Here is a 27454-nt window from a genome sequence, read left to right as displayed (position 1 = left end):
CCCCAATTGACAGCCACTCTGACAGATAATGACAGATCGTCCAGTGGGGGAGTGGCTGGGGGAGGGGTTACCAGGCTATTGTTCACGCCCATTACCTGGCAGTCAGAGGTGTGAAAATGTTGGAGAACTTTGGAGGGAGATTTCTCAGTTGATTTGGCAGTACTAGCATTCAAATAAGCATATCTTCTTCAAATATGTTCAGATTTCAATGTATGGGACCTCATTTGAAAGCTTACAATCTGCACTTTCATAATCTGTAAAAAACTGAAAAATGAAAATGCCTAGTTGAGGACCAAATTACCAGCGGCGGTCACATATATACTCAAATACAGCCACTCACACTCTCCTGCAAACTCACACACAGATCTACCAGGAGCTGAAGAGTAAGAAGTTGAGTGAGACGTTCAAGAAGACGGTGTCCAGGAGAGACGGCATCCGCTCTGTGGGAGGGATGTCAGAGATCTCCAGCGAGGGAACGCAACACTCCTACTCAGGTATACGACAACACCACACCAGGAAATGGAAGCATGAAAACACCATACTGTACCAAACCGCCAGACTACAGACAATGGCTGCATTTCATATGGAATGTGAGATCTTATCAATCAAATCAAATCAATCAAAGCTTTATTTGTATAGCGCATTTCTTACACAGAGGCAACACAATGCGCTTTACAGAGAACAAGGGAGGTGGGCATAGGTCCCACCCCTACATATTCCAGAGGGAAGCAAAAAAACAGTATCACCCAGGGGCCAGAAAAGTGAGAAAATTCTTCCCTGACCCCTCTCAACGAGGCGATCGAGCAAGCTCCTGGAGTATGTTTGTCTAACGGCTAAGAACATTTATAAAGCAATAAATTACATTAGATTACATTTTCAGAGTAAGAAGGGCTAAAAACATCATAGGAGAGACATGGCAAACACTGGTATATGTCTGTGTGTGTGTGTTAAACCCCTGAATCGCCAGCCCGATTTTTACAATCTGGAACTCTTTTGCGAAATTGTATCACGGGAATTCATGCATTGTAACAATCTGGAACTCTTTTCTTACATTGTTTCACAGGAATCCATGCATTGTAACAATCCGGAACTCTTTTCTTACATTCTTTCAGACAGTTTAGAACTGTATCTCAAAATGGCCAACTCGGCTTTGTCAAAAGTCTGCGAGTATTCCCTTTTTCAGCACTCGTCATCTGTATTAAGTCCATGTCTGAATTTGTGTATCACGTATCCTTAAACAGTTAGTTTCAATCAGTTCATCTGTTGACTAATTGTAGGAATAGTCCATAGTCTGTACTCTGTACGCTTTTCAAAAGTTAACGAGCACTTTCCGAACAGCTAAACATGTTCTACACAGCAAAGGAGGACTGGTACTGGTTCATAGGGTGATAGGAATTCATTGTTTCCAGGTCAGTGTAAGGGTAAGCATAAGGCAAGGTAAGTTGCTTGTGTGGGCTAAAACTAATCTGTGTTTTGTTGCAAACAAGGGTCCCAAGGCGGTTATAGGTGAGTACACTCAGTGGCCTGCGCTCTCTCATAGGTACACGGGAACTACGTGGAGAACTTGGTGCTTCCTCATTGCTGCTGCCAGCTGGGGAGCGAGAGACAGGATCTTCTTCAACTGGTAAGTCTATGCATTGTTCTACAGGTAAGTTGATTTGTTTCATTTCACAATCAATGATAGCTTCTTCTTGTTCTAGGTGCACTGTAGAGGGTACTGGGGCTGCAGCTGTCTCTTTCAACTCTGTGTGGCGGAACAGGCATGTCATTTCGATGGTGTGGCAGAACAGGCATGTCATTTCGATGGTGTGGCAGAACAGGCAAGTAATTTCGATGGTGTGGCAGAACAGGCAAGTCATTTCGATGGTGTGGCAGAACAGGCAAGTCATTTCGATGGTGTGGCAGAACAGGCAAGTAATTTCGATGGCGTAGAGGAACAGGTAAGTAGTAGTTATTTTCATCATCAAGGGAAGAACCTCAGGTTCTTCCCTTGCCTTAGTCTGCACTGTTTTTCTTTTCTTAGACTTTGAGTTCTGTTGGGGTTGTGTCTCCACTGGCAGATGATCACAAGGTAAGAGAAGGTTATAGTGCAGGACTCTGGACTTTGCTTTTCCTTGCTCAGGTCTGAGTTCATAAATTGGGATGTTGTTACCCACTTGACGGATGACTGTGTGAATGGCATCAGTGGTTTCTAAGCTTGCCGGTACATCCCCGTCGTGTCATATTGCCAAGACACTGTCACCAAGCTGCAACGTTGTACTTCTGACCTTGGTGTCGTAGTTCTTATTGCTCCTTTCAGCAGACTTTTTGATGTTTTCTCTGGCGATCTCATATGCTTCCCGCATTCCTTCCTTCCACTTCTCTGCATACTCCTGATGATTTATCATTCCTGAGCTGGGGGCTAGGTTGAAGAATGCATCCACAGGTAATCTGGGAGAGCGGCCAAAGAGGAGGTGGAATGGGGAGTATCCAGTTGTTTCACATCGAGTGCAATTATATACATAGACCAGCTTGTTGAGAGAGTCTTTCCAAGTAGTTTTCTGGCTGTCTGTGAGCGTTTTCAACATCTGGAGCAGTGTTCTGTTGAAGCGTTCCACTTGGCCATTCCCCTGTGGATGGTAAGGGGTGGTCCTTGACCCTGCGACATCACAGTATCTACTCAGTTGTTGGAAAAGGTCATTTTCAAATTCTCCTCCCTGGTCATGGTGGATCCTTGTTGGAAATCCAAACTTGAGGGCGAAGTCATTGAAAATTCGGTCAGCCACCATTTTTCCAGACTTGGTCGTAGTAGCGTAGGCCTGGGCAAAGCCTGTGAAATGGTCAACAATTACCAGAATGTACTCGTACCCTCCTTTACATTTATCCAAATGAAGGAAGTCAATGGATATGAGTTCAAACGGCTGTGTTGTGACAATGTTAGTTAAAGGTACTCTGGTTTCCTGATGGGGTCTTTTCCGTTTCAAACATGGGCAGGTCTTTGTGACATAGTGCTCAACTTCACTCTACATGTACGGCCAGAAGAACCGGTCTCGGAGCAGTGACAATGTTCTGTCTATTCCCTGATGGCCCATTTCATTGTGTAGTTCCTTCAACACTGCAGCTCGGTATTTTCCTGGCAGAACAAGTTGGGATTTTGATGCCGTATTTTGATAAAGGATTCCATTTTCATTCACTTTAAATTTTTCCCATTCTCTAGTGAGGCACTTGCTCTCCATGCTGAATGATTTCAGTTGTTTTGCTGTGGGCTTTATACCTGACGATTTGCACTCCATAATAGGCCCAATGCTTGGATCATCTCTTAGTGCCTGTCTTATCTCTTCTGGTGGTAATGGTGTGATGGGCTCCCACTCAGTTACCCCTGCACATTTAGCTTGGATAGCCATTGACCAAGAGGTTGTGAAGTCATCTTGTGTCTCAATTGCCTGTGTTGCTGCTCCGACTGTGTCAGATGACATCTCTGCTGTGCATTCCCTCATCAGTGTCTCCACGTCCAGCGGCATTCTAGACAGGCTGTCAGCATCAACATCTCTTTGCCTGGACGGTATTTGATTGTCAAGTGGAAATCGGCCAACTCTGAGACCCATCCATCCCAGATGCCACCCATTGGAGGCGTTGCCTCCAAGACCATCGATGATATCTTGCACACAAGGAATGGGTTGGCGATCTGGCTGAGTCTTGTTGTTGAGCTCTCTGTAGTCTATGCACAACCTTAAACTACCATCCTTCTTCCTTACACGGACAACTGGTGACGCATAAGGAGAAGTCGATTTCTCCACCCAGCCTTGTGCAATGAGGTCACGCAGGTAGGTTTTCATCTCACTGTACAGTGGCTTTGGAACAGACTGGTAAGTATGTGCGACAGGCTCAGTATCTTTCAGTGATATGTGGAGCTGGAGGTTTTCAATACATCCAATGTCGTCATCCGTCTTGGAGAATGAACTTGACTCCCCTCTAAACATCTGATGGGCGATTGTCAGTTGCCGTGCATCAAGTTGGCTTAGGTCTACTGGAGGGTCCCATACATCATCAGGGGTATTGTTCTCACAGCCATTCTGTGTCTTGATGTGATTGACAGTAGCGAGTGGAGGTGAGAGCGTTTCTCTTAGCATGGTGGCTGGGTAGATACTACTCACTGGTTGCACGGTGCCTATCACAGTTCGCCCAGTCAACACAATGTCATGGTCTGTGGCATTCTGCACACCGATGGTAACCTGTAGTGAAGCACCTTTTTTGAGCTTTTATAGTGTCTCACAGAATTCAAGACCTTCTGCCCACTTGGGATTCTCATCCGGCTCGAATAGAAGTGTGGTGTCTTCTCCAAAGGGCTTGGGCTTCACACAACACTGGACTTGAACTGCGGTGTGTTTTGGTACAGTCATCTTCTCTTTGGTAGTTTTCACCAGATATTCACAGGTCTGTTCAGCTGTCACTAACTTCATAAAAGCTTGTACCTCTTCATTATTCAAGTTCGGAAAGGCCATTCTCACTGTTTGATTGAGCTGATCTGTAGCTGTGCCACTTGACTGTTTCAGTTCACTATTGTTGACTATTTGCTCAATTACATTAAACCCAATGATGGGGTGAGTCAGGTACCTCCCTTTGGTCACAAGCACAGATATAACTAGACCTTGTACGTCAGCTGCTTCTGAAGCTAGTTTGAAAGTCACTTCAATCCACCCAACATATGGCATGCTGATGCCATTGGCTGCAACTATTTGTAGTGAATCTGGAGCGTCAATAGCCTCCGAAATGTTTTTCAGCTGCACATCAGGTAAGTATTCATTCTTCCACAGTTCATCAATTATACAAACTTGGGAACCTGTGTCCCACAGGGCCTGGATTCTCTGATTTTGTAGGTAACACTCAACAAGGCACTGTCTTCCTACTAGGGCAGTTGCATTGAAATGTTGTCTCATCTGTGATGGTTGTTTTTTTCCGGGGCGTTTTGTGCAGGATGTCCGGTGTTCAGCCCAATGTTCAACTTGACACGTCTTTGAGCAGTACGTAATTTTTTTGCATAATGAACACTGTTTTAGAAGATGTCCCTCTTCTTCTGTTCCACACCCTCCACAGCACTCGGACCTAATAATACTGTTGGTCACTCCCTGTCCCGTGGGGGCAACCGCTCGTCGTTTAAATGGTTCTCTCTTGTTCCCCTTACCCTCCAGCCTGCCAGGAAGTGCTCGCTGCTCCCGCATCCGTAGCAGTGCTGACCGAACTCTTCTGATCCATTTTTCTGGCAGTTAAAGCATCTTCTGGAGCGTGAGCGGCTGGAAGCTGAATAGTGTCGCTGTGGCGCAAACCTCTGCTGGAACTGTGTGGGCTCTCTTGCCTGTCTTGGACCATGGACTGGTGGCCAGTACTCTTGGAGTGGTCCTGATGGCTGGTAGTGGACCGGTGCGCCGCCCTGCTCTCTGTGTGATGGTGAGTGATACTGTCTCGGTGTGAACACAGGTTGTTGAATGTGCTCTCTCACCTGTCTTGGGTCTTGGGTGGGTGGCCAGTACCCTTGTGATGGTCCTGCTGGCTGGTAATGAGCTGGTGGGGCTTCCTGCTCTCTGCTCGATGGTGGGTGACTCTGCTTCGGAATGAAGACAGGTGGTTGAATGGATTCTCTGATTTGTAAGACCTCAGCACTCAGATTTTTGAGAAGCACCATGTCTGAACGAATTTCTTTCAGCTCAGATAGTAATTCACTGGGGAATTCAGTGGGGGGTTTGGACGTGCTTGTGGTTTGCTGGACAGAGCACCTCTTCTCAACAGTGGTGTCGCGGGTCTGAGCTGAATGGACAGTGGCACCACGTGGTGTCACACTGCTTCTTTTTGCTCTGTCTCTCTTCCTTGTTAGCACATGCTGTGTTCAGTTTCTCGAGAAGTAGCTCATCTGAGGTGTTTGTGTATCAGGTATGGCTGTAGATCAGTTCTAACACTATTATTTTGCAGGCCGGTCAATACTGTGTGCATAAACATGCTCTGAACGAGGGCTGGGTCATACTTAAGACCGGACTCTGCTTCTTGAGATGCAAACAGGATATTTTGTCTCAGATCTAATGCTCAGATTAAGAAGGTCTGTGGTGTTTCTTTGGGGCTCTGAACCTCTGAGGTAAGTTGTTTATAGAGTTCTGCTGCCCCCTTCTCCCTATAATGCGACCTGAGGATTCTCCGCAGAGTGGGTAGTGTAAGCCCTGACTTTCCCTCTAGGTAGCTGCGCAGCTGCAGGCCTGGTGCAATGGCACGAATAACAGCATCAACGACTTCAACCTCAGAATAACCCTTAGCCAGTCCATTCTCAATTTGGTGGGCCAGACTAGAGAAATTTAGTTTTTCCTTCTGTCCTGGCTCGCCTATTTGGCCTGCTATTTTGAATTCTTTGAGCATTTGTTTGCGGTGCCATGTTGTGGAGAGTAGGATGATTTACATCATATTTGGTTGTTACATTTTTGTGAGCTAGACTCTCAATTTGCTTTTGTTTTTCCTGGAGTGAAAGCTGCAATGCCTCCATTTCTCATTGGAGCCTCTCATAGTCTCCATTTTTATTCTCTCTCACAGAGGTGCTTATTTCACTGGTTAACTTTAACCTCTCTATTGTGTCTTTCAACTGAAGGAGTTCAGACAGGCCATCATCTTCCAGCGAGTCATCTCCTTGTTCCCTCTCAATGTATTTGACAATGTGAGAGACAAGCGCTTTACGATTTTTGTCTTTTAAACTCTCTTGCTTTGGTCCAGAGATATGTAAGAACTCATACTTCAATTAGTTTGTCTCTTGTCAATGTATACAGTGCACTTCTAACTTCCATTTGTAGATCATCAATTACTGATTCCTCCATTTTAGTAGGGAAGAGTGAATTAAGCGCTATTAATGAAGATCTCCCTTATTGAATGGATGTAGCTGCTCCCATAGGGTTCACTCTGACCTTTGGGTTGCGTGCTCTCCACCTTCAATACCAGTACCTCCACCTTTAGCTGCTTGTCTCACTCCCTATTCTGCCTGGGTTGTTTTGGGGATTGTCAGCATGCGAGAGTCCTCCTGTTTCATGGATGTGTCCTCATTACTAACAATCCCAGCGGTGCCTCCGAATGTTAAAAACCCCTGAAAGGGGAAGAAATAAATGATAAAGGGTTGAAGAGCTGGGCTGCTGCTTGGAACCGAATCATTTAATGACAAAAGACACAATACCATTCCTAATACATAGCTACACTGCTTCCTATACATTACAAAACTATAACTATAACCAAAGTGGTAATTCAGTAAAGGCATCACTCTCATAAGCATTCATTTTATGAACAAAATACATTGGCATCCGTCAAACTATAACAGCTGTTTCAGAGCGACTGCGGAGCGTCGCCATGGCAACGACAACAAACTACCGTTAGTTAGCCCCTCGCCTAACGTTACTAGGAGCCTACTATTTCGCTTAATTTAAACTACTTATTATGAATATTAAATCGATGGAAAACAGATCCCCCTCTCGAAATATCATCATACTACTGTAAGTGTCAAATCACCTGAAAGGGGAAGAAATAATGATAAAGATTTGAAGAGCTGGGCTGCTGCTTGGAACCAAATCATTTAAAGTCCCAGTTAACCAAAATCAGAGATTTGCTTGAAAACACATTCTATGTGTTAGTGATGCATTGCTGATAACATGTAAAAATGGGATGAACCATGTGTAGTACTGAATTGTGAAGTTAGACCAGTTTTGTGTTTTTGACCAGTTTTGATTTCTGGATTTTCTGGGCGGGCTTAAAACGGTACCGGATGACGTAGAGCGGTGTTCTTAGCATATCCCCGCCCTAACACTATATAAAGCTCGAACGGATTTGAATCTTCGGTTCTGCTCAATCTTGAGTCTAGAATTAGCTAGTTTTAACCAACAGTCTAGAATTAGCTAGTTTTTCTTAGTTAGCAATGCCTATGCATAAAACTAAACGAAAATGCATCCTTCCTGGATGCCAGCAGGAATGGGATGATAAGGTCTCCTTCTTTCACTTCCGAGTAAAGCTGAAATGAGAAGCAAATGGGTTAGCATTTTTGAAGAGCCATGGTGTTACAGAGGAGTCTGTCACCGCTAGCGCCCGCCTCTGCAGCAAACATTTCACTCCCGAAAGCTTCTGCAATTATAATATGAGGCTTTTAGGTTTCACGGACTCACGACTGGTCCTGGTGAATTCGGCGGAGCCAACCATCTCCCTCCCCGGCCTCCATTCTCCTCCTGTCGCATCAACCTTTGGTGCCGACAGCGCTGCCTTGTGTGCTTATAGCTAATTAACGTTATAACGTTAGCTAGGTAACGCAAGCAATAGGAAACACTGCTACGTTAATCTACAAAATGTGTCTTGACATTTATGTGGTAATGTCAGCTATGATTAATTATATGTAATCTTAGGAGGAATTATAGCTAACATTATCTATGTAGATTGTTGCAAATGGGAGTGTGTATATAACCTTACCCTACTAACACACGCAGGTTGCGCAAACGCTCGACATACGGCCGCTAGAGGTGACGATTCGTGTGCGCCGCGTGCGGAAATTACGCGGCCATTTACGGAAACGCGAGATCTGCCGATTAGTAGACGCTACGTAAGAACGACACGTCATTCAGTAGTTGCGGCCGCGTGCAAAGAACGCACGTGATCACGTGGGCAGGAACCTCCGTTATAAACTCACTTGGCTGACACTAGATTTACAGGTATTTATATGACTTGGTCTGCACGTCTTTTTCGCACGGTGCAAATACGGTGCGGCCGCGTGCAAAAAACGTGGGCAGGAACTTCCGTAATAAACTCACTTGGCTGACACTAGATTTACAGGTATTTATATGACTTGGTCTGCACGTCTTTTTCGCACGGTGCAAATATGGTCACTTACTTACTAAACCCTGACCACTGGCTATATTTAGCTTTTGCAGTACCACTGGCTATATTTAGCATTTACCAGTACAAAAACGAATTAATGCTATATGGGGATATAGCAGCAAGCATTATGATACAAACCAATATAAGACTGAACAGTTTAGAACATTTTATTACACAAAGTACATTACAAATTAAAAGTATACATATTTACAAGGATGAGGTTTACGGTCTGTCACATTACGCATAGCCAGAAAAGCAAAAAAAAGCATGTACAAGCTCTGGCTAGCAACCCATTATCTGACAATTGCAAAAGTTCTAAAAACAAAAATGAAACAGTGCGCATTCTGTGGCAGGCAGACCGGGAACAGACCGTTGTATCCCACAAAAAAAAGGTTAAAATGTACAAAAACTATTTACAAAAAAGGCATCCATCCTGGCAGGCTGGAAAGGCAGATTTAGGGAGACGGGCTGGGGGTCACCCACATCTGAATCGAGGGTCTGGGCAGAAGAGGTCATCCTCATCTGAATACTCCACTGTGGTCAGGGCTGGAGCTGCGGTCAGGGGCTGGGCTGGGGAGGTCAGCTGGGCTGGAGCAGATGCCTAAGGACATAATGAAATGGCTGTAAAAGCAAGTCGCATACGTTCATTGGAAGCGTGCCATGTCACTGGATACGAGAAAATTAACTGCCTGACATCACATACCTTTTTGCATCGAGCAGGGGCATGTTTCAGCATCTCCTGCAGCTGGGCAGACACCTCCGTCACAGTGGTGCTTGGCTTACAGGCCATAACTGCACCTTTTAACCAAAAAGGGAATGGTTTCAATGCACATGGCATGAAGCAAAGACAATGTATTATTTTGCGAAAATATGAACAATCCCTTACGTAATATGACATTGTAGAGGGTCATATTCTTCAGAGGCTTCTTCCCCCTCTTCCCATGGACGCTGTAGACACACCACACTCTGTATGGCAATGGCTGACAGCACCCGCCGGACCACATCTGGCAGATCTTTGCCGCCAATGGAACTCAGATATCGTGTCTGCAAAACATAAAGACAATCATTTACTTTTACATTTCCTTAACACTTCTCTGCAAAAATAAGGAACAAAGTTCTGCCTTGAAGTTACTCACCATCTTCCTTTGATGATCCTTGTCCTTCAGCTGCTCCTCCAAGACCAGCAGCTCCTCCTCCGTTTTAGCAGGGTGCAGGTCATCCAGTACTGCTCCCCGATAGCTGTCTGCAGACTCGCCGGACAGTCTCTGCTCCAGTCTCTGCTCCAGCCTCATCATTGTCTGTGCCATCTCCCTCAGACTCTGCATGACGCTGGAGAACTGCTGACACATCATCCTCTGGAAGTCTGGATATTAAACACAGATGTGGCTATAAGTAATTGTACGGTCCCATAATGGATATTCAGCTCAAAGTATATCCCTACATGCAGCATGAAGTAGTTCACAAAATTCAGCATACCAGCATCTGCAGAGCTTGATGGCAACCCTGCTGGAGCTGTTGGTCTCACAGGCGATGGCATCAGAGAACTACCTGAAAACCAGAGGATAAAGGGATGAGCAGGAAACTATGGTGCTGGCGGCGTAGTGATTCTGGCATAAGGGGAAGAATCAACTCGACATGTCAGACCCTGACCTGGTCTGGCCGGGGTGCTAATCGCTGATGCATGCTGCTCGTGCCTGGACGTCTGAAGGGCTGAAGGGCCTGGGCTCACAGCGCCTTGGCTCAAAGGACCCGGGCGATGAACATCTACTGCCGAGTAGTGAGATGTGAGATGAGCGAATTAGTGAACTGAGTACATGAGTCTTCAGACAGTCCTGAGTTAACTGTAAGTGTGCAAATATGCATAGACATTTCACCAACACAAACATGCATGGATACCTGCATTGATAACTGGCAGAGCAGGCCTTCCGGCTCTGGCACCTGGCATAGCTGGTCTGGTCTGAGTTCTGCCGACCGGCTGCCTGGGCACTGGAACATATAGTAGAGGTAAATTAGCTCAGATTAGTCAACTCAAGTAGTACTCTTTTGGGACTGTTGAATGCACTTTATTATATTACCTTCGTCACTGGAGTCATAGCGTGTGTTGCGCTGTCTCTTCCTTGTGTCTTGGGAGTTAATCCATTGATGACTGCTGCTCAAACACCTTCGCCAAGGCACTGGCTACTTCATAATGCTCTGTGTGTTCCTCAGCAGAGACAGAGGTTGTCATGGCTCCTCTTGATGTGCTTGTGGAGGTAGATCTGGGAGGTATAGGAGAATGGGCACTCAGAGCAGGAGAACACCCAAGTCTTGCACAGCAATGAGAGAGACCATTAAAAAGGATTATCTCACCTGTAGTACAAGTTCAAATATAGAGTGATTATACGTCATTGTAAATGAGAGCTTACTCTCAATTGATTCACGAGGTTAAATAAAGATTGAATGAATATGTAGCTAGTGGGGGGTTACAACCACACAACTGTGGAGAGAGAATGAGACACTTGGTTCCCTCCTCTACTGGTGTTCATGGCCATGGCCACACACCTGGAATACTCCAACCCTGATTTAAAGGCATAAAAGTGGGGAACACATTCTTGAGACGGTTCCTAAAACTGGAGGGAAAAAAAACGGGAAAATGATCTTACCTCTCCTCATCACTCACTTCTGCATGGGGCTGAGCTCTACCCTGTCAGCAGTGGCAATACATGAGATAGCGGCTCAGCACACAGGAGAACTGCACAGAGAGGAAGGAGGAGAGAGAAAACCAACAACAAAAAAGGCAAGAAGGGTTAATAACTGAGCGAATCTTGCAAGTTTGCACTACAGGGAAGCAATTGCTCAATTTCCCTGATATTGTGGCGTCACTGGCGTCAGTGATGCGTCTTATGAATCTCACATGTCTACCGCTAACTCAATATCAATATTCCCATTCGTTTATCCCGTCTATGGAAACGTATGTGCATTTGTACTTACGTGTGCCTGCCTATATTGATGATCAGGTGTTTCTCCACCTAAGGGCTGGCCAGACAGAACCATCAGAGACCATTGGGCTGAGCTGAGGAGAGAGCGACATGTTAGAGTGTATGTGTGCATATGTATAAGGTGCTCTTCTGTTAATACTCATGAGGGCATTCAACTGAACAAGACTCACAGAGCCTGTGGTGCTGTCCCAGGACTGCCTGGCCACGCCTGTCCCCGTCTTAGCGCCTCTTCCTGCCCCGCTCACCTGCTTCTTGCTCAGTTCAAACAAGAACTGGGAGGTTGGCAACTGAGAGCATGGGAGGGGAGAGAGGGAGAGAGAGAGAGAAAGTGGGTGGGTGACCCTCTCGTTGGCTGACATGCACACTCCACAGGACCACGTGCCAAAAGCCAAGATGGCTGCTATAACAAATCCTGCTAGCTAGCCTAGCTCCGTTGTTGGGGCTTCTTGTATTCTGTTAACGTTAAAATCGGAAAAATGAATGCCTAAAAACAAACACATACTAACGGTGTCGTGGGTTAATGCGAAATCAATGAGTAAGCTAATTATCACATTTTATTCCAAGCGATGAAACAGTACGAACGTGCAGGAGCTCGCGCGAGCCTGTTATTAGGAAACAATGGCCCACAACAACACTTCATAAAAGTTATAGTGTACACAACTGAAATATTCTCAAGTTGCCAAGCCAACATTATAATTTAGGCTACAATTACACAAAAGCGAACGTTTTAACAATAATTGCGAGAGTAATTTTACGTAGGCTACTTAGCTAGCCATGTACAGAAAAAGGCTAATCACGTTAGCTGGCTAGCTAGTTAGCTAACATTGGAAAGAGAGCATCTGCAGATAGAGAATCATTACAAAAGGGTAGCTTGCACATAACGTTGGTGTTTTATCTGGGACGATACCAAAATACATAGTATGTATGTATACATTGAAATTGAGATACTTACATGATCTGTGTTGTCGACACAAAGACAGCATGTTGGTCTTTCTCAATAATTTCTGTTTCAAACGGAGCGGAAGTTCTCGTTCTTCTTCGCTAGGTTTAGTGGCGGATCGCAAACAACTTTAATGTGCATACCGCCACCTACTGGCACAGAGTGTGTAACTTGTTTGTCTAGTTCTTCAATTTTGTCACCTAAGTAGCCCAATGCCTTGCATTCTACGTTCACTGCTCAGCGTTCATTGCTCACATTTAGGTTGCAAAATTAGGAGTTTATTCATAGACATATTTTTTATCATTATTTTTATTAGGCCTAGACTGCAAATCTTTAGTGTTAATATTTACTGTAAATGAGAAATTACACAAAAAACAGACATGCAGGATTTCTCCTCATTATTACAATTCTGTAACTGTATGACTTCCAAATTTATTTTAAAACCTAAGTAATTTACAAATGTTCTGACCCACTGTGACACATTTCCAATAAAGTCAGATTGGGACTGTGATCTAACCACATTGTCACGTTATTTAATTACATCGTAGTTACGGATTTAAGCAGCAGTGGCGGCTACGTTCCCTTACAGTGTCCTTGAGGACGGCTATTTTGGTTATTTTGCGACTGAAAAGGCAAGTGTCAGCTAGGTGTCAGCTAGGTCCGCTGCTGGTGACGTCGCAAAGTTACCACAATTACACCAATGTGTCCCGTCAGTTTTACGTACTGTGTTAGTAGGGTAGTCTAGCTAACATAGCTAGCAGCACCGACCAGGCGACCACCCACCAAATAACGTTACGGATGATATATTATGACTATAAGCGTTAACTATACAGAAACTGCCTGCCATATTTGTGGCACCTGATATGCGTATGGGTTCACCGGTAATGGTAACAATATATTTCTCCAGCGGGAGACCGGGAGGCGGGAGCGAGGGGGATGGTTAGGTAGACCAGCTGCAGCTGGAGAAAGACGCACCCTCTCCCAGTGAAGCGGTGCTCGGCGGCTACTGGCTGAACATTCCAGTTCTGTTGGATATGGTGCGGGAAAGTTGAAGCCGAGTGCTCGTTATTCTCACACATAACATTGCCAACGAGAGTGGATGAGTCTGTCCCGATTATCAACTCCGGTAGTGTACGCTTCTTCGCGCTATCAGCGCTGTTCAAGCCAGTGACTAAAAGGTACATTTTAAACAACTTTTTCCATTGATCCCAAGGGACGACAGGATCGCCTGTTAGGGATAGGAATGGGTCCGGAGGTGGCAGGGAGAAAATAGGGACAGACTCATACATTCCTCGTTGCCTGTTTTTGTATTTTGCATCTAAGGGCAGTAACACTGGCGCGTTGGTATAGAGCTACAGTTTTACCTGTGTTGTTTGTCAGGAGGTAGGTTAGGAGGAAGCATCTGTGCGTTTGACTCATTAGACAAGTGTAATTTCAACTCCTCTCTGTTTTCACAAAGCTGTGCCTTCCTACCACAAAAGAGACGGCGTGCCAGTGTGACAATATGCAGACCAGAGAACGGTACTATTTGACAGGTTCTTCCCTCCACACCCCCTCCCCACGCAATTGGGTGTGGCTTCGGTGCCTTCAGCAGACACGCCCCCACAGTCTCAGACCAGAGAATGCTGCTGATTTTTCACCGATTTTGAAGCCTTATTTTATATACTTAGCGACATTTTTAATCACTCAGATTTGGCTGGGTGGTTAATGACATGTTTTCCTGTGGTGTGTGAAGCTCATAACAAAAATTTGAACTGGGTTAACCTGGACTTTAATGACAGCCCAAGGCAGCGCAAGCTATATGGGGAGCACAGACCACACTACTCGCGTGACGAACTCGCCAGCCCCGATCAACCTATAACTAGAAGTGACTTTTTCAGCCTACTACATGTGCGTGAGTGTGAATGTGCCTGGGTCCAGATAGAGGAAGGGGTTGGGAGGGGGTAGGAAAAGGATACGGACCCGGGTTAGGGTGAGGGCAAGGGGGACGGGCCCAGGTCCAGGCCTAAAGCCGGAAGTGGACTAGTGTATGTCTGTGTGTACGTGTGTGTGTGTTAACTAAATGCTACGACATCCACAGCAGACATGGGGGTATCTATCGGACTCAGGGTGGTTATCTGTGTCTGTGTGTGTTTTTCTGCTTGTGTGTGTGTGTGAGTCGTCTGCTTGCATGCATGTGTGTGTGTGTGTGTGCGTGCGCGCGTGTGCGTACGTGTGTGTGTGCGTGTGTGCATCTGTGTGCGTCGTCTGCTTGCATGCATGTATGTTGTGTGTGTGTGCGTGTGCGTGCGTGTGTGTGTGTGTTTGTGTTAGATGAGGAGAAGGTGGCGTTTGTTAACTGGATAAACAAGGCGTTGGCCAAGGATCCGGACTGTCAGCACCTGCTCCCCATGAACCCAGACAACAATGACCTCTTCACCTCTGTCCGCGATGGAATCCTGCTCTGGTAACACACACACACACACACACACACACAGGGCCACGCACACCGGCATGCACGCACACACACACACACACACACACACACACACACATACTCACACACAAACGGTTTGCTTCCTGTGTCTGAATTTTTTGCTTGGTAAGATTCCGCATTGGGGGCGGCTGTAGCTCAGTTGGTAGAGCGGGTTGTTTAATGATCGAAGGGTCAGTGGTTCGAATCCCAGCTCCAACTGTCCACATGTCGAAGTGTCCTTGAGCAAGACACCTAACCCCAAATTGCTCCCAATGAGCAGGTTAGCACCTTGCATGGCAGCTACTGTGAATGGGTGAATGAGAGGCCCTTGTAAAGCGCTTTGAGTGCCGCTAAGGTGGAAAAGCGCTATATAAGTGCAGTCCATTTACCATTGGAGTGCTTGTAGTTGCAGTGCTGTCTGCCTCTTGTAGTTGTAGTGCTGTCTGTCTCTTGTAGTTGTAGTGCTGTCTGTCTCTTGTAGTTGTAGTGCTGTATATCTCTTGTAGTTGTAGTGCTGTATATCTCTTGTAGTTGTAGTGCTGCCTGTCTCTTGTAGTTGTAGTGCTGTATATCTCTTGTAGTTGTAGTGCTGTCTGTCTCTTGTAGTTGTAGTGCTGTATATCTCTTGTAGTTGTAGTGCTGTATATCTCTTGTAGTTGTAGTGCTGTATATCTCTTGTAGTTGTAGTGCTGACTGTCTCCTCTCCTGTTTTCTTCCCGCTCAGTAAGATGATCAACCTTTCCCAGCCCGACACCATTGATGAAAGAGTCATTAACACCAAGAAACCCACCAAGTTTACCATGACTGTGAGTACCCTTGTGGCCCAGCAAACTGCAGAGACAGTACCTGGGCAACAGCAAAGGCTGAACTTAAAGTGACAGGGAAAAGTATAAAGGTATCTGAGATATTGAGCATCAACACCTTATATCCCCAGGACGTGTGGTAAGACTTTATTTGAAGTTAAATAAAGTGTTACTGTATGTGTTTTTGAATTTAGAATCTTCTGTTTATATGATACGATTCTAAGGTCACGACCTCACTCCTCTCCACTCTGTCCTTCTCTCCTTTCTCCTACTTACCCCGCCTCCAACACACACACACACACACACACACACACACACACTGTGTCACATTGGCAGGAGAATCTGGTGCTGGCTCTAAACTCAGCGCTGGCGATAGGCTGCACGGTGGTGAACATCGACGCCCCTGATTTAATGGCCGGGAAACCCCACCTGGTTCTGGGCCTGCTCTGGCAGATCATCAAGATTGGCCTGTTCGCTGATATCGAGATTAGCAGGAATGAAGGTCAGCACACACACACACACACACACACACACACACACACACACACACACACACACACACACACACACACACTTGTGTAATTTCCTGTGCTTAAACTCTCTGATCACATACAGCAGCCTACTGTAAATAAGACTCCATTGTCTGCATCAAGTTCAACCTTTAACACTAACACCACACATAACCTGTTTCTTTAACACTAACACCACACATAACGTGTATTTAACACTAACACCACACATAACATGTTTATTTATCACTAACACCACACATAACATGTTTCTTTAACACTAACACCACACATAACATGTGTATTTAACACCAACACTAAACATAACATGTTTATTATCACTAACACCACACATAACATGTTTCTCTAACACTAACACCACACATACCATGTGTATTTAACACCAACACCAAACATAACATGTTTATTTAACACCAACACCACACATAACATGTTTCTCTAACACTAACACCACACTTAGCATGTTTATATAACACCAACATCAAACATAACATGTTTCTTGATGTCGTACTACGCAGCGACTACCCATGAATCAATGATATGTTTGCATTTCCAGCTCTGATTGGTCTGCTGGGAGAAGGGGAGGAGCTGGACCACCTACTGTCCGTGTCACCGGAAGAACTGCTTCTCCGCTGGGTCAACCATCACCTAGGCAATGCCGGGGTTGAGCCAATCAAAAACTTCAGTGAGGACATCAAGGTGGGACATCGCACACACATGTGTACTGTCTGTATACAGTATGTGTGTGTGCACAAACACACACTCAGGTCTAACCAGTGTCTGTGCTGCAGGATTCGCGGGCCTATTTCTACCTGCTGGATCAGATCTCACCTAAAGGAGATCAGTTTGACGAGATGACGATCGACATCGACATGACTGGACTTAATGTGAGGATGAAAATCTAACTATTTTGTGCAAATGTGTAAAGTTCATATGTACAGTAATACCTGAATTGACAGACCCACATGGTGTGTTCATAATGCACGTGTGTGTGTGTGTGTGTGTGTGTGTGTGTGTGTGTGTGTGTGTGTGTGTGTGTGTGTGTGTGTGTGTGTGTGTGCAGGAGCGGGATATGGAGCTCAGGGCAGAACTGATGCTGCGTCAGGCAGCCAGGCTGGACTGCAGGCAGTTTGTGTCTCCTCTGGACGTCACCTCCGGCAACAGCAAACTCAACATGGCCTTCGTGGCCAACCTATTCAACACACACCCCACTCTGCAGAGAGCTGACAGCAATGACATCAACCTGGCACTTCTAGAAGGTAAGCTACACACACACACACACACACAAACACACACACACACACACAGAATCATAAACACATAAATACAAATATAAAAATGCAAACACATAACAACAGATGACAGATTATGGGCCTATGTTCTGTTCTTGAATGTATGCTCTGTGTGTAATGGTGTTGTGTTCTTGAATGTATGCTCTGTGTGTAATGGTGTTGTGTTCTTGAATGTACTATATAATGTGCTCTGTGTGTAATGGTGTTGTGTTCTTGAATGTACTGTATAATGTGCTCTGTGGGGGATGATGTTGTATAATGATAACTGTTGGGGATGAGCCCCCATTTTTTCTCCTCAGCTGAACAATAAAGTGGTATCATATTGTATTCTATTCTATTCTAACACTAACATCATCAACCCAGTGATCTGTGACTCCCCACAGTGGAGACTGTGTTATTGAATGTATTGGTCAGTGATTCTGTGTGAATGAATGACGTTTCCACAGGAGAGTCCAGAGAGGAGAGAACCTTCCGGAACTGGATGAACTCACTGGGAGTTTCCCCTTTCGTCAACCATCTTTATTGGTACGGTGTGTGTGTGTGTGTGTGTGTGTGTGTGTGTGTGTGTGTGTGTGTGTGTGTGTGTGTGTGTGTGTGTGTGTGTGTGTGTTTGAGAGAGAGAGAGAGAGAGTCAATGTTATTTCATTTATATATTATATATATTCATTAGTGTTGTAGTCAAGACCACCTAACTCGAGACCAAGACAAGACCAAGACTTTTAGTGGTTGAGACTGAGTCAAGACCAGGACCAAGGCAGGGCGAGGCCAAGTCAAGACCAGGACCAGGCCTGGGGCCCTGGAATGTTGGTGACCCTAAAAGATTTTGTTTGTGGCAAAACACTCCCAGCATAACCAACAGACCACACACTCAATTACGGTGGCCATAAGAATAACTGTGCCTGCTATTCTTACAGTGCTGCATCTTGTTTTGGGAAATGTGCTTTAAAAACCGAACCAACTCTAGCTCTATCACTAATCTAAATATAAGGTGTTTATGGCTACAATGCTTTAAATAGGTAGGCTAGGCTACTTCCAGCTGCCGTAAGAATATAATACATGAATTAACAGCTCTGCTAACACCTTGTTTCATGACAACATGAACACTGTAGGGAGATTTACTGTATGGTCCGATGGAATAACCCTAACCCTAACCCAATGATACAGGAGGAGAGCACCATACAGAAGCAGCATAGCTAACGTAACATTACGTTATCTGGCTTTGATAGCGTCTGAGCTTACCTTTCTTTATGCTTCCTTTCTAAATGACGATAAAAGTCGGACGTGGTAACATAGTGTAGATTTGAACAAATATTCCTTGTGATTTACGTAAACAAATTTTATGATGGATGAATTTGCCAACATCCTTAGAAGTAGACACCACCACCTGTCTCTCTCAGTCACTTTATTAGAAGTAGACAACACCTGTCTCCCTCAGTTACTTTATTAGAAGTAGACACCACCTGTCTCCCTCAGTCACTTTATTAGAAGAAGACAACACCACCTGTCTCCCTCAGTCACTTTATTAGAAGTAGACACCACCACCTGTCTCCCTCAGTCACTTTATTAGAAGTAGACAACACCTGTCTTCCTTAGTCACTTTATTAGAAGTAGACAACACCACCTGTCTCCCTCAGTATCTTTATTAGAAGTAGACAACATCACCTGTCTTCCTTAGTCACATTATTAGAAGTAGACACCACCACCTGTCTTCCTTAGTCACTTTATTAGAAGTAGACAGCACCTGTCTCTCTCAGTCACTTTATTAGAAGTAGACAGCACCTGTCTTCCTTAGTCACTTTATTAGAAGTAGACAACACCATCTGTCTTCCTTAGTCACTTTATTAGAAGTAGACAACACCACATGTCTCCTTCAGTCACTTTATTAGAAGTAGACACCACCACATGTCTCCCTCAGTCACTTTATTAGAAGTAGACAACACCTGTCTTCCTCAGTCACTTTATTAGAAGTAGACACCACCTGTCTCCCTCAGTCACTTTATTAGAAGTAGACAGCACCACCTGTCTCCCTCAGTCACTTTATTAGAAGTAGACAACACCTGTCTTCCTTAGTCACTTTAATAGAAGAAGACAACACCTGTCTTCCTTAGTCACTTTATTAGAAGTAGACAGTTACGTTCTGTACCCGGACCCTGGACCCGTGTAGTGAGACCCCCAGACAGAACAGGCAGACAAGAGGGGGGAACGTTTGGCGCACGGCCGTTTAATAATAAAATGGGGAAAAATAGAGGTCAAGAGTGTGGCCTCGGTTGTGAGTGGGTCCAGTAATGTGCTGACTAAAGTCTATGGAGTTCAAGAGGTTGATAAAGTCCCTGACCTTCGAGTCCCCCTCATTATCAACATGCAGATTAAAATCGCTTGTGATGATAATCTTATCATAGTTTGTGTGGATAATGGACAGGAATGCAGAAAAACCTGCTAAGAAGGTGTGCCTTTTACTGTTTCTGTCTTATGTCTGTGTTATGCAATTGGTGTTGATCTGTCTGTGTGTGTGTGTGTGTGTGTGTGTGTGTGTGTGTGTGTGTGTGTGTGTGTGTGTGTGTGTGTGTGTGTGTGTGTGTGTGTGTGTGCGCTGCAGTGACCTGTGTGATGCACTGGTGATTCTTCAGCTCTATGAGATCGTAAACATTCCTGTGGACTGGAGGAAAGTCAACAGAACTCCATACACTGCCCTGGGGTCCAATATGAAGAAGGTACACTCACACGTGCACACACACACGCACACACTGTGTGTTACTGTAAGGGAAGGTAGTCTGAATACAAGTACTTAAGCTGTTCGTTTCGCCTGACCTGCCAAAAGTTATGACAGAACCTTTTTTTGGGGGTTCCTCTTCCTGTGTTCTCCCTGGGAACCCAGCTGGAGAACTGTAACTACGCGGTGCAGCTGGGCCGGAGCGAGGCCGGGTTCTCTCTGGTGGGCGTCGGAGGAGAGAACCTCAACCAGGGTAGCCCCATGCACACCCTGGCTCTGGTCTGGCAGCTGATGAGGAGGTACACACACACACACACACACACACACACCCAGTGACACGTCTTACCGTATTCTCTCTCTTTCTTCTTCCTCCCTCATCTCTCACCATCTGTTCTCTCTCTCTCTGTCCCTCATCTCCTTCCTTCCCTCAATCTCTCTCCTTCTCTCTCTCTCCCTCTCTCCCTGTCTCTCTCTACCTGTCTCTCTCTCCCTGCCTTTCTCCCTCCCTGTCTCTCTCTCCCTCCCCCTCTCTCTCCCCCTCCTCCCTCTGCAGGTACACGGTGCAGGTGTTGTCCATCCTGGGAGATGGAGAGAAGGTTGGAGATCAGATCATCCTCAGCTGGGTCAACTCCACCCTCACCCAGGGACGCAAGGACTCACAGATCAGCAGCTTCAAGGTGTGTGTTTGTGTGTGTGTGTGTGTGTGTGTGTGTGTGTGTGTGTGCTGTATGCTTGTGTGTGCATGTGTATGTGTGTACTGTACTGTACTGTATGTTTTCTGTGTGTGTGCGTGTGTGTGTGTGCGTTTGTGTGCATGTGCGTGTGTGTGTGTTAGTCACAAAGCCTCCTTATCAAGATATGGTGGTCAACAGTATCAAATACAGAGCTGAAATCAAGAAGTACTAACAAAGAGCAATTTCCGGCATCAGAGGACATTAAAATATAATTTAGTGTGTGTGCGTGTGTGTGTGTGTGTGTATGAACCCCTCCCCTCTCCCCTGCAGGATAAGAGGATCAGCAGCAGTCTGCCAGTGATGGACCTCATCGACACCATCGCTCCCAACGCTGTCAGGCGGGAGATGGTGAGGATGGGGGAGAACGGAGTGCTGAGCGACGCCGACAAACTCAACAACGCCAAGTAAATAACCCCTGACCTCTGAACTTTAAACTCTGAACCCCTCACCTCAGACCCAGGCCGCCAGACTACCCCTGACCTCTGAACTTTAAACTCTGAACCCCTCACCTCAGACCCAGGCCGCCAGACGACCCCTGACCTCTGACCTTTAAACTCTGAACCCCTCACCTCAGACCCAGGCTGCCAGACGACCCCTGACCTCTGACCTTTAAACTCTGAACCCCTTACCTTACACCCAGGCCGCCAGACGACCCCTGACCTCTGACCTTTAAACTCTGAACCCCTCACCTCAGACCCAGGCCGCCAGACGACCCCTGATATCTGACCTTTAAACTCTGAACCCCTCACCTCAGACCCAGGCCGCCAGACGACCCCTGACCTCTGGCCTTTAAACTCTGAACCCCTCACCTCAGACCCAGGCCGCCAGACGACCTCTGACCTTTAAACTCTGAACCCCTCACCTCAGACCCAGGCCGCCAGACGACCCCTGACCTCTGGCCTTTAAACTCTGAACCCCTCACCTCAGACCCAGGCCGCCAGACGACCCCTGATATCTGACCTTTAAACTCTGAACCCCTCACCTCAGACCCAGGCCGCCAGACCACCCCTGACCTCTGGCCTTTAGACTCTGAACCCCTCACCTCAGACCCAGGCCGCCAGACGACCCCTGACCTCTGACCTTTAAACTCTGAACCCCTCACCTCAGACCCAGGCTGCCAGACGACCCCTGCCTGAACCATGAGTCTTGACCGTTCAATTTGCTTAACTCTTGTTGTGTCTCCCTCCCTCCCTCCCTCCCTCCCCCTCCCTTCCTCTCTACCTGCCTCTTCTCTGTCTCTCTCCCTCTCTTTCTTTACCTCTACCCTCCCCGCCTCCCTCTCTCTCTCTCTCTCTCTCTCTCTCTCTCTTTCCCTCCCTCTCTCTCTCTTCCTCTCTCTCTCTCCCTCTCTCTCTTTCCCTCCCTCTCTCCCTCTCTCTCTCCTTCTCTTTCCCTCCCCCTCTCTCTCCCTCTCTCTCTCTCTCTCTCTCTCTCCTTCTTTCTCTTTCCCTCCCTCTCTCTCTCTCCTTCTCTTTCTCTCCCTCTCTCTCTCCCTCTCTCTCCTTCTCTTTCCCTCTCTCCCTCCCTCCCTCCCTCCCACCCTCCCTCCCTCCTTCTCTCTCTCTCCCAGGTATGCTATCTCAGTAGCCCGGAAGATCGGCGCTCGTGTGTATGCTCTGCCAGAGGACCTGGTGGAGGTGAAGCCCAAGATGGTTCTGACCGTGTTCGCCTGCCTCATGGGGAGAGGCTTCAACAAGGCTGACCGCTAGGCCACGCCCACTGCTAACCCCACCCCCTGACCACTAGGTCATGGCCACTGATTACCCCACCCCCTGACCACTAGGTCATGACCACTGATAACCCTACCCCCTGACCACTCTAACCGAGGCATAACCATTTTGCTTAGACTCGTCCATTCTGTCAGATCTGTGATTGTTCCATGTCGATTCACTGAATCAGAAAGCTGCTGATTTCTCCAAACGTTTCAAACCTGACAGAAGAGATATTACCCCTGCAGGCATACGAGTGAACAGGAGTATTCTTGCATTTGTGTGCACACCTGCTCTTACAGTGATGCTCCTGGCCTGTAAATGTTGTGTTTTACTAATGTATTTACATGTTATTAAACTAATTCTACCAATAAGGAACTGTTCTTACTGGGACTGTGTTCTTTGAAAAGCATCTTATCTGAAAATAATGAATTCAGTAGACTTGTCCATCTTCCAACTTTAGTTCTGTTTCACCTTGTAACAAACATCATATCATAGCCTACACATACAACGTTCTTTTTGTGGAGCAGACCTCCGCCAGAGGGCGTCTTCCGTCTTGCGAGCGGGTGCGGATGATGGAGCCTCGATGGGTGCCGTATATGTGCACGTCACTTTGGAGCGAAACGTTTTCGAAACGCAGGATATCTGTCTCCCGTCACAAAACACCCTTAAGTGAATGTCTATTTATTTCATAGTTGTCGTAATTCTGTGGCTCTCTAGTTCCCCGGTGACAAGATGGAGGGCTTGGAAATGTCAGCTGTGATACCGGCTCTGCAGGAGCTGGCGAGGTGAGACCTGACTTGCTATCTAAATAGCTAACGTTAGCTTATGTCTTATGTCACAACTGACGAGCAGTAGTGAACTCCACACGTCGTTGTGTATGATATGATAGAATAATATGGTGTAATAATACCTATTTGACACTTTGCAGCGCCAGCGCAGCGGACTACAACCAGCTCGTCCAGAAACCGCGACAGATACTCTGTCAGTTCATAGACAGAATCCTCACGGACGTAGATGTCGGTAAGCCGGTGTTCTGAAGTTGGCCTACCTTCTCAGGATGACCTACCACCCATTATATTATGTTTAATTCATGGGTAGCGCATCCTGCCATTTAGGAAATGTTGATAGACATTTCGACATAGGAAATGTCTATCAGAATGCCCTACTACCCATTATATTGTGCTTAAACCATTGGCAGCGCATCCTGTCAGAGAAGAAATGTCTATCAGAATGCCCTACGACCCATTATGTGCCTAATTCATGGGTAGCACATCCTGTCAGGTAGGAAATGTCTATCAGCATATCCTACCTGACAGGATGTTGAGTCTATCTTTAAAATGGTAACACAATATATCGGTGTCGTTTCTATTGTATTGTAATTATGTGTGTGTGCATGTGTGTGTTTTTGTTCAGTGGCCATGGAGTTGAATAAGAAGTCCAGTTCGGAGCCTGCCTGTGTGATGCTACTGGACTTCGTCCAGCACATTATAAAGTCTTACTCTTTGATGCTGGCCCGCCCGGCCAGCCAGCCCGCTCTGCCCCCGGACACTGACAACAGCAGCGCTGGTGAGAGCTCTCAGCTGACAAGAAAACACATCAAACACATGGGTCCTCATTGATCAATCAAACATAGAAACCAGCGCAGATCAGAGCGCAGAAATCGCAGTACGGCATTGTCCACGAATGATGATGAACGTCGATGAAACAGTTGTCCCTTTGTTAATTTTGATAGATTGTAACTTGTCACCAGTAGCCTAGCTAACAAGCAGGCTAGCTCAAAATGAGATCAAAATTAAAAATTACAACAAAAAACCTGTTAATTGCAATCTATTTGAAAATACCTATTTTAGGGATATACATATGACACATAGTCAAGGCCTTTACAAAATATAATATTTTGCCATAGGTTACATAATTAACTGATGAAAATGTGGCTGCATAGTGTATAGATGAGCTGAGACTTTAGGCGGGAATGGCCGTACACCCAGTTTTCTATCGTATGTTTGTTTCGTAAAATGAGGACAAGAATGACCTCTGACCTGTCTCTCCTCCTCTCTCCTGATGCTTGTCCCTCTCCTCTCTCTCTCCTCTTCCTCTCTTCCCTCTCTTCCCCCCCGTCTCTAGAGTTCAGCCGGTGGGTGGTGTGCAGGCTGCTGAGGGTGGCGGCGGCCCCCCAGTGTGAGGTCATCCACGGCCGTGTCGCCGCCCTGCTCGGCTCGCTCCTGCACACGCTCAGAGCGCGGGCACCGCTCATCTTCGGCTCCCTCTCCCAGGAGCTGCTGGGATTGGCCGGGGACCTGGGCGGCGTGCTGGCTGGCGGGACACCCGCCCAGTGGCCTGTGACCCTTCAGCATTTCTCTGTCATGCCGCCCCCGAGCACTGCCGCCTCCTACCTCACCCCCTCCCCGCTCCGCCTCCCCGCCCCCACCGCCGTGGAAACGCTGCTGGCCGTAACGCTGGACGTCCTGACGGACACCCTCAGGGGGGTGGTGGTTTCTCGCCGCGGTGTGGGCGTGGCCTGGGGCGTGGCCTGCTCTGTTCTGGCCGACGGCGGCGTCCGGCTGAGGAGGGTTGCCATGGTGATGTTGAGGCGGCTGGTGGAGCTGGGAGGGTTTCCCGAGAGGCGGAGCCAGGAGTTTTTCGGCGCCTTCCTTCACCTGCTGGACACACCCTCGTTGGAAGCAGAGCCCTACGGCGGGGAGCTCCTGAAGCTCACGCGCTGCGTGTTCCGGCCTGTAGGGGGCAGCAGACCGGCGCGGTTTGAACGCGCTCACCTGGCCCTGCTGCTGGAGCGCGTGTGCGCCCTAGGAGGGACGGGGGCGGGGTCGGAGGTCGGCCAGTCGCTGTGCCTGCTCTTCGGCTTCCTGCTCTCCGTCGCCCCCGGATACGAAAGCGCGGCGACCCTGAGTAGACAGAGGGTCACGGAGGTCTGCCGAACGCTCGCACACAGCATCGGCTCAGACAACCAGGCTGAGGTACACATGCGCACACACACACATGCACACACACACATGCACACACACACACACACACACACACACACACATGCACACACACACATGCACACACACACACATGCACATACACACAGACACACACACATGCACACACATGCACACACATACACACACATGCACACACACACATGTACACACACACACACACACACACACATGCACACACACACACATGCACACACACGCATACAAATACACATGCACACACGCATACACACACGCACACACACATGCACACACACACATGCACACACATGCACACTAGGGCTGTCAACTGAGCTCAGAAATGATTTTCTCTCTTAAATATTTTCAGAAAAGCGATTATATTAGACTATTGATATTATATACTTTTGCATAGAAAATGACATGCAGTGGAACTGCCAGTACCAGTTCTAACCACAAAAGGGCACCACTCTCCACCTATTGTGCACCAACGGGAACAATATCCAGTCAACTTGAGTGACATTTAGTGTAAACAGGGTCCTTTAATCAGGCCTATATCCAGCCAACTGAAAACAAAACAGAGGAATAGCCTCTAGTGCTCTGGTCCACCTGATCATATTCAGTGCTTGTTTACAATGTTGGCTGCCAGCTGCAGAGAAGACACGCTCACATCTTACGGAAGTAAGGTATTTCCTCGCCACCTACTGTAAGATAGATAGATAGATAGATAGAGCGTAATGTGTTTTGTCATGAGACGCGTGCTGCTTTCTGGTGTCCTACTAATCACATCTACATTTTGAAGATCAATTAGTGGACGACTAGTGGAAGTTGGAGTATTTATCTGGGCCCGGTGCGTTAGGGCGTGGCCGTGTCTGACCGACCCGTCTGGTTGTGCGTTGCAGTGTGTCGAGGGGTTTCTTCACACCGCTCTGAAGGCTGAGGTTGCCGCGGCAACGCAAGAGAGGGAGGAGGGAGAGACCGTCGCCAAGAGACCCCGCCTACCTGCCGCCGCCGGCGCGCCCCCCCTAGCCAGCACGACGCCCTCGACCCCCCCTATGTAAATTACCTGCCTGTCTGAGCTCGACCCCCCCCATGTAAACGACCTGCCTGTCTGAGCTCGTTAAGGCTGCAGTGAGTGGTTTTGGCGGCATCTAGTGGTGAGGTTGCAGATTGAATGCAATTATGTGGCGCAACATGGCGGCCTCCGTGGAAGGACCCGCTCCCTATGTCCATATAAACGACTCATTCTAAAGTCACGAAAAAAATAATGATGATTATTTTCATGGGCTTAAACACTAATGAAAACATAAGTTACTTATGAATATTATATTCCATTTCTGCCAAGTCCATTTCCCTAGATGCCGCTACATTCTACACAGTGCACCTTTAACTGCTTCATTACTGGGGGAAGGTGAGGGAGTTCGGCCGGGATAGCAAGGTGAAGCAGCAGTTGTGTGTTCTCAGGAAGGTTGTGTGTGTGTGTG

The 27454-nt window shown here is 46.9% G+C and overlaps 3 protein-coding genes across 3 annotated transcripts in view; 2 read left to right on the top strand and 1 right to left on the bottom strand.

The window, feature by feature from the left end:
- LOC311319160 (plastin-1-like) overlaps nucleotides 1-23007 on the top strand; it is a gene marked incomplete at both ends in the record, with an annotated part of 26032 nt that extends 3025 nt beyond the window's left edge. The window contains 13 exons of the mRNA XM_084450628.1: nucleotides 365-494; nucleotides 15088-15220; nucleotides 15954-16035; nucleotides 16369-16534; nucleotides 17119-17261; nucleotides 17354-17449; nucleotides 17626-17821; nucleotides 18301-18379; nucleotides 20451-20565; nucleotides 20730-20863; nucleotides 21118-21241; nucleotides 21569-21702; nucleotides 22869-23007. Coding sequence (XP_084306754.1) covers nucleotides 365-494; nucleotides 15088-15220; nucleotides 15954-16035; nucleotides 16369-16534; nucleotides 17119-17261; nucleotides 17354-17449; nucleotides 17626-17821; nucleotides 18301-18379; nucleotides 20451-20565; nucleotides 20730-20863; nucleotides 21118-21241; nucleotides 21569-21702; nucleotides 22869-23007 — 1671 coding nt within the window. The remainder of the gene's footprint in view (nucleotides 1-364; nucleotides 495-15087; nucleotides 15221-15953; nucleotides 16036-16368; nucleotides 16535-17118; nucleotides 17262-17353; nucleotides 17450-17625; nucleotides 17822-18300; nucleotides 18380-20450; nucleotides 20566-20729; nucleotides 20864-21117; nucleotides 21242-21568; nucleotides 21703-22868) is intronic.
- LOC311319161 (uncharacterized protein) lies at nucleotides 9406-10365 on the bottom strand. The gene is made up of 5 exons (XM_084450629.1): nucleotides 10333-10365; nucleotides 9993-10219; nucleotides 9743-9900; nucleotides 9560-9654; nucleotides 9406-9457 (listed from the first exon to the last, which is right to left on the bottom strand). The coding sequence occupies exons 2-4, from the start codon at nucleotides 10206-10208 to the stop codon at nucleotides 9636-9638; spliced, it is 393 nt and encodes a 130-aa protein (XP_084306755.1). The 5' UTR covers nucleotides 10209-10219; nucleotides 10333-10365; the 3' UTR covers nucleotides 9406-9457; nucleotides 9560-9635.
- Nucleotides 23008-23742: 735 nt separating the features above from the next.
- atr (ATR checkpoint kinase) overlaps nucleotides 23743-27454 on the top strand; it is a gene marked incomplete at its 5' end in the record, with an annotated part of 139113 nt that continues 135401 nt past the window's right edge. Inside the window, 5 exons of the mRNA XM_084451303.1 lie at nucleotides 23743-23795; nucleotides 23939-24030; nucleotides 24424-24576; nucleotides 25135-25985; nucleotides 26873-27027. Coding sequence (XP_084307429.1) covers nucleotides 23743-23795; nucleotides 23939-24030; nucleotides 24424-24576; nucleotides 25135-25985; nucleotides 26873-27027 — 1304 coding nt within the window. The remainder of the gene's footprint in view (nucleotides 23796-23938; nucleotides 24031-24423; nucleotides 24577-25134; nucleotides 25986-26872; nucleotides 27028-27454) is intronic.

Source organism: Borostomias antarcticus (assembly GCF_949987555.1).
Source record: "Borostomias antarcticus genome assembly, chromosome: 16".
Taxonomy (NCBI): Eukaryota; Metazoa; Chordata; class Actinopteri; order Stomiiformes; family Stomiidae; genus Borostomias; species Borostomias antarcticus.
This window is presented reverse-complemented; position numbering and strand designations above follow the sequence as displayed.